The sequence below is a fragment of the Poecilia mexicana genome, unplaced genomic scaffold (genome assembly GCF_051168715.1).
Source record: "Poecilia mexicana isolate PSO_F unplaced genomic scaffold, ASM5116871v1 scaffold_20, whole genome shotgun sequence".
Lineage (NCBI taxonomy): Eukaryota > Metazoa > Chordata > Actinopteri > Cyprinodontiformes > Poeciliidae > Poecilia > Poecilia mexicana.
The window spans coordinates 12,148,943-12,158,545 of NW_028263389.1; the positions used below are offsets into that span (position 1 = coordinate 12,148,943).

Sequence of the window (9,603 nt, forward strand, 5' to 3'; positions counted from 1 at the left end):
AGAAGCATCATGCACAGGGAGGGTGTTATATGTATGTTTTTTTTTATTAATGAATGTGCAGGACACATGGGTTTGATCGTGTCAGCTGATATGGCTGTAAATCCAGGAGGTGAACTTGGTGACCCTGGTGTAGACCCCGGGCAGGTTTGGTCTGCCGCAGCCGGACCCCCAGCTCACAATCCCTATGAGGAACCAGCGACCCCCGTCTGAGGCCTGGCAGGACAGAGGACCTCCTGAATCCCCCTGGGAAACGAGAAAAGACTCTACAAAAATCTACAAGATGAGTAACGAAGAGGTTTCAATGGAGTCGCAGGTGATGAAATGCCACCTTACCCTGCAGGCGTCCCTCTCTCCGGAGGGGAGGCCGGCGCACAGCATTCGCGGGGTGATTGGGCTGTAGCTCTTTTTGCACTCGGTCTGACTCATTATGGACACCTCTGCCTTTTGGAGCACAGAGGGCAGCACCTTATCTGAGAAAAGAGGGATAAGACGACGAGTTAGACTCTGCAGGATTTACTTACAGTTTACAGTTGTACCCAAAAGGTTTTTAAGACTCACAGAAATGTTGTGTAATCAGCATTACAGCTTGTCTGGTGTCAGAAGTAAATTTCAAAACACAAAGAATAATTTAAACACAAAACCCACATTTGAAAAGTATTTTACTGTCTTCTGTGAAATCATTTCATTCTTAAATTTGGTTAAGTAAAAGTAGGAAACAGAAGAAGTTTCGAATCATCAAAACCTTCAAGGAGAGAGTTTGAGGTGCTGTGAATAAATTTCAAGCTGCCAAGTAAAGTCCGACAAGTATCCTAAAGAGGATTCAATCAAAAAGAGATTGGGTAGCCACCAGTAAAGAGCTTGATCAGAAAGGGCAGCAGCCAGGTGTGAGGGTTTCTACGTGCAGAGTGAGGTGGATTCCTGGTCACTCTGGTGTTAAAAAGAACTGCACAGAAGACACTTGTCTCCAAAAAAAAAAAATTGAAATGAAGTACCATGATTGGACCGTAATTACTTGTTAAGCTATTTTCTCTGATTTAGCCCCATTCAGAAAGTTTTCTGAAGGATGTGGGGGAAAAAAACAGTGAAAGCCATGATGAGTCCTGTATCAGTTTGGTATTAAATAATGTTTTTACCAGCACGATGAAGGACCATCTGACAAGATACGCATGATTATTATGTAATCATAATTTGGATTAATGATCAGGAAGCTCCCTTAAATCTTAATCTAACTGAGAACCCTTGAACTCTTATAATATTAGTCCATTTCTCAATAATATCACGTATGAAATCTCTTTATGGAATCTTATTAAAACATCTAAACACACTGTAAGTTTGTGAACAATAACATTTCAGCCAGTCTCAAAGCTTTTGGGCACAGAAAAGCAGCTGAAAAGGGAGCATTTCTTTGAGATGAGGCAGAACTCATCTTAAACATACATATGGATAATAAAGGAAATATTTCCACACATCGTGGTAAACATTTCCTTTGGCAGATGCCTTCATGCAAGGAGAACCTCTCTGCAAACTGGCTTTAAAGAAAAGCTGCATTTTTGTGTGTTTTCCCTGGATATGTTCTTTATTTTCCAGTCTTTTGGTAAGTTGTTTCAGAAAGTCCCTGCATTTCATCAGGGTTACTTACACTTTCTAGAGACACTGTTTTGGTCATTTCAATCACAAAAATATTTGAGTGTAAAAATGCCAAAATAACATGAATTTCTATCAATAATGGTATGTTTTTGTTGTTGTTTTTTTTTAGCACTAACAAAGTCATGTCACCAACCTTCCTCAGATCTGTATCCCCACCCGGTCACCAAGCAGCGGTGTGTGTCTGTGACGGTGTGGGACGAGGGGGGCAGGCACACAGGCTGGACCAGCGGCCAGAGAGAGGGAGGCCAGGGCCTCTTCAGCTGCAGAAGGGCGATGTCATAGTCAAAAGTGTACGCATTGTAGTACTCATGCACCACGATCCTCTGGATCTCTGCAACGTGTTTGGCACTGCCCTGCGTCAGCATGCCGAGGTGGGCACTCCAGGAGCGAGGGTCAGAAAGGCTGCAGGGACACAGGTCAGGGGTCACTTCACAAGCTCTGGTGAGGCCACTTTATATGCAAAGAAGACACATAAGGAAACGGTTTTGCTTCATCGGCGATGAGGGGGGGACTGACCTTTCTTTTCTGAAGCAGTGGGCAGCTGAGACGAGCCAATCGGAGGAGAGGACAGAAGCGCCACAGTACAAGCTGCCTGCAAAGTGAAGGCTGACCTGCCAAGGCCACTCCCCCTCGTGTGAGTTAACCCCGCCCACAATCCGATCGAGACCTGATGTAGAGCCCACCTTCCTCAGCGGGGCGGGGAGGCCACAGGCTGAGAGGGACGAACAGATGGGCTTAGCTTTTTATTCATGTCTGTGTCAGCAGACGTTAGTGTTTTCAGTAAAATCATAAGCATGATAAATGTTTTTTAAACTTTGTGATGGCTGCATTTGCACTCACTTTTGGTCCCCGTCTCTACCAGACTTCCTCATCCACTGACATTTTTGCTTATTCTTCTTTGCCAAACAACATAATCTCAGTCACAAAAAGGTTCGTTCTCCAACTGGAAGGTGAGTTTCGGTACAAATCCCATGCCTTTTGCAGCATCTAACAGGATTTCTTCAAGTATTGCCATCAAACAGTTTCCCTGCTTTGGAAAAGCTTTGCCACAGCATGATGTCTATTTACAACCATTGCCCATGTAATCAAAGGTTTTCAGGTCAATGCTCCTTACATGAGTCAGTTCCATTTCACAATTGCGGGCTACTTTGTGCAGCCAAAATAAAACACCAATAAAATACGCCAAAGTTTGTGGTTGTGGGGAACAGAGTGAGAAAAGCTCAACGGGTTTGAATGCGTATGCCTTCTGACGTATCGGTGATGTGCCACCGACACGTTTATAGGTTGAATACTTTTTAACAGTGCATTCTCATTTACAAGAATAACGTTCTCACCACAGTCGTCCTCGTCACTGTTGTCCCGACAGTCGGGGACGTCGTCACACTTTGCATTTTTCTTCAGGATGCAGGATCCGCTCCTGCACCGGTATCTGATCCCCGAGCAGCTCGTTTCTGAAATGTCGCAATCCGAGAGGTCAAAGGTCTGCAGGACATAAAGGCAAGATGGCTTCTCTTCAAAAAAAAAAAAAAAAAAATCAATGGAGAACACTCACCCTTTGTGCAGTTTATCTCATCTACTCCATCAGAGCAGTCCATCTCTCCATTACATACAAACAAAGGATGCGGAGGGATTTTAGTGCTGCAGGTTATTGTGGGCCTCGCTGTGAAGAAATGCACAATTTTTCCTACAGTTAATCCAAGCAAATAAAAATTGTTTTGCTAAAAATGCCCAGTTTCTTTCCCTGTAACCCACAAACAACTTACGGCAGAAGACCTCATCGCTCTCATCCTGGCAGTCATCCAGGCCGTCGCAGAGTCGACTCTTCTCCACGCAGAGTCCAGTGGTGCACAAGAACTGGCCCTCTTGACAAGCTGGTGGACACATAGACATATGCACACATTTAGTTATTCGCTCAGCGAATAAACATGTTCAGGTGTTTATTTTAGCCGTTCCAGTGAATCAGGTTTGCGCTGCGCCGTGCTTACGCTGGCTGATGTTGTAACTGTAGTATGAAGCCTGGAAAGGTTGAGCAGAGTTAGGTGAGCTGCAGCGAAACTCCATCTGTGGACTCTGGTCGGGGATCCGAAACACGGTGTGGTGTCCTACGTACATGCCGCAGAATCTGCGGAGGAGGAAGCAGGTTTCCAGAAAAGCATCAAGCCAAGTTCAGGACGGCCAAATGTCCTCTGTGGTGCAGCTGCAGACACATACATGACTTCGTTGACCCTCCACCAGCCACTAGCGCAGCCTTTTATATCCTCAGGTTTCAACGCGTAGTTCTCGAACTGCAGAGCTACCCCTAATTTAGAGTTTGGAGTCTGTAAAAAATAAAAAATAAAAAATAATAAAAAGTGTAGAATGCACTTACTGAAAAAGAAGCAATAAACATGCATTTGTTTTAATGCCAGTTAATGAGAACGTCTACCTTAAACCTCCAGCTACAGGAACACTGTGGAGGCAGCAGGCTCGGGTAGAATGGGCTGTAGATTCGACCACTGATATCAGGATCCAACTTGGTCTCAATTTGAGACATACAAACTGAAAAAGACACAGGAGAATTGAGATTATTTAAAACGGACTCAAAATCTTTTTTTTTTCCCTCTAGTGAATCCGAGAGACTTTGTATATATTTTGCAAAGGTTAATGTGGAAAAAGTGTCAAAATGACCAGTTTCATTGAGCTTTATCTAAATATAACACTTTCTGTGTCTTACACAGAAATGGCTTGATGGAAATGTTTAAAAATTATAACATTTTACAGAACATTTATTCACAACTCTGAGAAGGATAAAAAGCCTTTAAATAAATGAACATTTTACAGCAGTGGCATAATTAAACACTGAAAATTGTAGAAAAATCCAACCTTTGATTTAAGTACCGTATATTTATTTATTGTGAATTTGAGTTTTTGCCTTTCAGATTCAGTTCATTCCTTAGTTTAAGATTCCTTGTAGTTTACTCTGGATCTCAGCTTATTAGTTAGTTATTGGTTCAAAGTTTTTTTTAGACTTTTATGTATTTGGTTTGATCATTAATTGCCAGATTCAAATGTTAAATTCGATTTGCTTCAGACATTTTATTAGAATCCCAATAAAGCATCTTCTGTTATGAGTAAGATGTCATACTTTCCTCAGCAACGGCTTCAAAGCGTCCATTAAAGCTCTTGCTGCCACTGGTCATCCTGAAGGACAGCAGCATGACGTTGGAGGTAGAGACGATGGAGAAGGAGCTGGACACCGGCTCACACAGCCTGGGGCACAAACACATGAAAACTCGTGAAAAATTTACTTTCAGAACAGATGGCATGGGTTGCTTAACCACCAAGGAATAGATGGAAAAACAAGAAATGTACAGTTGCACAAAGGATTGAACCTGATCTTCATTTCTGAAGAATTACATATCTGCGTTTCTCATAAGAACATTGCATGTCTTCATGAAAGCTTGGGGGAAAAAATTATCAATAAAAGTTCAAATATAAGCTGGAGGGAGAGTGAATATGTTTGGCAAAGGATGTTGAATATGGCGCTACCGACAAAGGAAGATGAGATTATTTTAAAAAATAACATTTGCACGGACACATATTTTAAGAGTGTAGAGCTGTTTTTAATCACCAGAGGTAAAATAAATCTTAGTATGCCTGTGCTGCAGCCTCACCTGTGCAGAATGCGCCCTCTCATGGGCAGCAGAGCGTCGTACACGGTCAGGGCGTCGTTCACACAGCCAGTGGGCTCAATGAGGAACGAGGTGACGGTCAGGCGGATCAGAGAGCCGGGCACTGCAGTCAGCTTCACGTGGCAGTTCACGCCTCCCCATGACGAGTAGACGTTTAGCGGGACACTGGCTCCGGGGAGGTTGGCGTACAGCTTATCAACGCACTGCGAGTCTGAGAGGGATAAAAATGACCTGCGGTACATCTTTAATTCATATGACCAGGATTCCACTTACGATTCATTTCTGAACTAGATACATTTCAAGACTTAAAAGTCCAAAGTTTTCAGGACTTGATTTCAGTTTTGAAAGCATGAATGTGGCACTTTTTGGTGATTCTATGGCAGGAGGTCAAGATTAGAAAAAATGAAAATGTCGGTTGGTTGGAAGGAAGGAAGGAAGACGTGCCCAGCTTTAAATGTTACTCATTATGTTTTTCTGAACAAGTTATGATAGGTCTATGATCCATACAAAACATGTTCATTACATTTTCTCCAAAAACTCATTGTAAATGTACAAATATTTATATCTGTGCATCTACATGTACATCGTCCCATTTAAAAAACAACAACAACAACAAAAAAACATAAACTTGAACTTGGCAATTCAATAACAAAAGACTTGTCTTTTCCAGCAGCCATTATACAGCTCATATAGTGGTAAACCAAAAGTGCTAGAGCTCAGCTTGACTTGCTAAGTAACTGTGCTGATTTGTGGTGTTGCATTCGGAAAGTTTTCGAAATGGCTAATTTTCTAGACACCAAAAAACATCATCTTATTGGTAAAAAAACAAACAAAAAAAAAAATCTGGGTGTTTTTTTGTTGTTGTTGTTTTAAAAAGCTTGGACTGTTTTTATAAGCTGTAGTCACGCAAAATGGAAGTGCAAAATGTGGATTTTGCGTGATAGGTCCACTTGAAGATAAGGCGAGGTACGTCTGCAAATGCAGTAATTTTCTTTGACCTTGTTTCATTTAAAATTCCTAAATCAAATTCCATGTTTTCAAGGTTGTGTAGGAACCCCACATACCTGAGGTGCTGCTCCCTACCTGCTGTGTTTGATGAGTAATCTGAACGCTGAACTCCTGCAAAAATACAGATCAGTTCAGTACAAGTACTAATGCGTGGCCCATCTAAACACGAACATTCAGAGTGAGACTTAGACACACCGTTGATGAGGATGGAGTCCATGTCAACTGAAAGTTCATGTAGGAAGCCCACAGAAGACCGGTTTTTCAGGCTGGTGTTGATTGAGTCTCTGAGAATGGCCTCTATGAAATCTTCCCGCATCGCCGTGGTCTTCATCTGGGGGACGATGAACACCATCCAGAAATGCACCAACACTCCGCCCTTGTTGTTGTTACTAGGGGGAGAAGACTCAGATATGAACTGCAGACGCCTGCAGAGGACGTCTTTACGGCTCACAGTGCTGATGACTGACAGGCCTCCCGTACCTGAGGTCTGAAATGACCGCTTGCTTGTAGAGTCTGGCCACTGACGACGTCCTGTACACAGAGCTCACCTGGGAGACACCGGCATTTTAGCTGTGCACCCCTCCCCTTACATCAGCACCAGCTGTTTAGAGTCACCTACCACTTGTTGAATTTTGGTTGCCATAGAGACAAACTCATGGGACTCCGCCTGGCGGTACTCTGGGATGAACTCCACGTTGGCAACACGGAACATCCCGGCAAAATACGCGCCGCTGTAGCTTTCCCTGCGGACTGAGCAAATCAGATTAAAGTCCATCTGGAGAAGTTTAGGAAGCAACAGGTCGCATCAGGAAATGTGTCAAACCGCCTCAAATTTTAGCAGTTTTCTGAGGGCCTTTCATGTTTTTTGTTGTTGTTTTTGTTTTGCTTATGATATTGCGTTGTGACCTTACTTTACATTATACATAAGCGGACTTTATTCACTATTTAGGTGACTTCTGCAGGCAATTAGATTCAAAAAGTGTTATTTAGGGTTATCAGAGTAAAGCTGAAAACGAATACATGCCAGAATTGTCACATTTTGTCACATTTTCTTCCTAAATGTCACACAGTATATTATGGTGGTCTGGTCTAATAAAAAAACTTGTGTTTTTAATGTGACAAAATGCAGCAGATTTAAGAAAAAAAAAACCTGAATACTTCTGCCAGTCATCGGACGTAAATGTAGGCACTGTTTGTAAAGATGACTGACGGCTCAAGATTTTTTTGCACCATGCCTTTGTGAATCATTTCACTTACAGATAAAGACCCAGAGCAGCGACCATATGACCACCACCACCACAAACAGCACGGCCGCGGTGATCGTTGTGATGTGAGGCACGTTCAGCAGGTACGCCCACAACCTCTTGAGTCCTTTGGGCTTCCGCCTCGTCTTCCTGTACATCCTGCGCAGCTTCTGGAGGGTGTGGTCCACGGTGGCCACTTCCACGGACACATCCGCAATCTGAAGCCGGGAAAGTGGGGGTGTGGGGGAGGGGTGCACGGCACACAGTCACATCCAATTAATCTGAAACCGCTTCGACAGCAGCAATCCATTCCTGCTGACCTTTCAGTGGTCACTCATCTAAGGCCTGATCCTAATTAGAAGACGGTAGATGGAGCTGAAATGACACAATGAACATAAAAGTGCCTCTTGACGAGCGTTGGAGAAAGATGTTCACATGACTCCGCCCTGAATTATGGCTTATCAGAGCACACTGTGCATCAGCAGTGATGTAGTCTTGTGTCGGCTGAAAATGATGCTAGGGAGGGGAAATATCTGAACGCAACACAATCTCCATCAGATGTAACACTCGGCACTCATTGAGTTACCCAGTGCAAATGAATTATTCATTCACTGTCATCCCATACGGTGCAGCTGGTACTTAATCCATCACAAGAGTATAGATTCTCACAGCCGAACAACACAAGTTCAATTATCTGAGATATTTCTAAGAAAGCAAGCTGGATTAACTTCTAACGCTGATCAAAATTCTGCTGAAAAGCTATAAGCAAAAAAAAAAAACATCCAATCTGATAAGAAGTGTATATAATTTATCTATTTAGATAAAGGTTATTTAGAGTACTACAAAATTGTAAGTGTTTTAGCTTACTCCAGTTCACTTGAACTCTTGTAATTAGTCGATACATTTTCTGATATTCAGTTAAACTGTAAATATTCGACTTTGATAACCTGAAAACCTAAATAAGCCTCTCTACCTTTACAAAAGATCTAGCCTAAAATTAGGATTTTTTTTTTACTTATTTGACTATTCCATGTGCTCTAACTCCTCCCAGATGATCCGTAAGAAACTTTATGACATAAAATTTATTAAGTACACCAGTACTAGCAACGACTTTTTCAAAACATGAGCCTATTTTGGTAAAAATAAAAAGATTCTGAGCTTTTTCTCTGGAAATACATCTGGAGTTCATTAAATGAGTGGCATTTTACATTAAGCTGTTCTTGCAGTGATGAAACTTACCATGAGTTGGAAAACTATTACACAGTGAAGACCCAAACAGACACTAAATCGTAAAGATATGCTTTCCAGTCAGAAATTAGCTTCCCTGGTTGGGAATAACCCCGCCTCTCGCCCGGAATGTGAGCTGGAGATAGGCACCAGCACCCCTCCCGACCCCACTGAGGGACAAGGGTGACGGAAAATGGATGGATGGATGGATGGTTGGGAATAGTTGCATCTCTTTGGGATCATCGTTTTGTTAGATCAACGTCTGCAAGTTTAAGCTATCTGACTCAAACAGCATAAAGAATCAAGTCTGACGGTGAAGATGCTGGAGCAGTGTCACTGTCTGCAGATGGGTCAGTTTTACATCAATAGACACTGAAATGTTTTATCCTCAGAAGAGACAAAGATTGAGCTGCTTAGCCACAATAAGTGTGTATAAGGTGCCAGGAAAAAGGCTTTCAAATTTATGAAAACTGAGCAGTCAAGCACGGTGGTGGCAGCATGATGTAGAGGGCCTCTATTGTAGCCAGTGGTACTGGTGAACTGCACAAAGATGACTGAATTCTTAACTTTTCATATTGGAAATTTGATTGAACATTTAGCCAAAAATATACCAGCAGGTTGTTGATGGTTGTGAAAAGTGTGAGGTTCTTCTGTAGCTTGCAGAACATGAACATTAATGCAAATACTAGTGGAAGTGTGAGAATAGATCAGAGCAGCAATGTTTAATTCTCACCTCGGGTGGATTGAAGAAAAACCCCAATGAGTTTAAACTTAAATAATTATTATTCTAGCTGGGATAAATGTGC

General features: G+C 42.4%; 1 protein-coding gene across 1 annotated transcript; it reads right to left on the reverse strand.

Annotated features, from left to right (window-relative positions):
- Positions 1 to 25: 25 nt before the first annotated feature.
- tmprss7 (transmembrane serine protease 7) lies at positions 26 to 7,053 on the reverse strand. The gene is made up of 16 exons (XM_014967139.2): positions 6,946 to 7,053; positions 6,807 to 6,874; positions 6,522 to 6,715; positions 6,402 to 6,437; positions 5,301 to 5,529; positions 4,772 to 4,896; positions 4,073 to 4,185; positions 3,859 to 3,965; positions 3,633 to 3,769; positions 3,411 to 3,518; positions 3,200 to 3,307; positions 2,982 to 3,098; positions 2,164 to 2,359; positions 1,781 to 2,049; positions 334 to 470; positions 26 to 243 (listed from the first exon to the last, which is right to left on the reverse strand). The coding sequence occupies exons 1-16, from the start codon at positions 7,036 to 7,038 to the stop codon at positions 82 to 84; spliced, it is 2,199 nt and encodes a 732-aa protein (XP_014822625.2). The 5' UTR covers positions 7,039 to 7,053; the 3' UTR covers positions 26 to 81.
- Positions 7,054 to 9,603: the final 2,550 nt, after the last annotated feature.

Bases quoted from the DNA above. Each gene is read 5' to 3' on its own strand.
- tmprss7 (XM_014967139.2), bottom strand. From the start codon at position 7,038: ATGTTCCGTGTTGCCAACGTGGAGTTCATCCCAGAGTACCGCCAGGCG. The intron at 3,099-3,199 runs GTGAGTGTTCTC...GCGACATTTCAG, and splicing joins TGAGATAAACTGCACAAAGG to AAACGAGCTGCTCGGGGATC. The intron at 471-1,780 runs GTTGGTGACATG...CTCTTTTCTCAG, and splicing joins GGGATACAGATCTGAGGAAG to ATAAGGTGCTGCCCTCTGTG.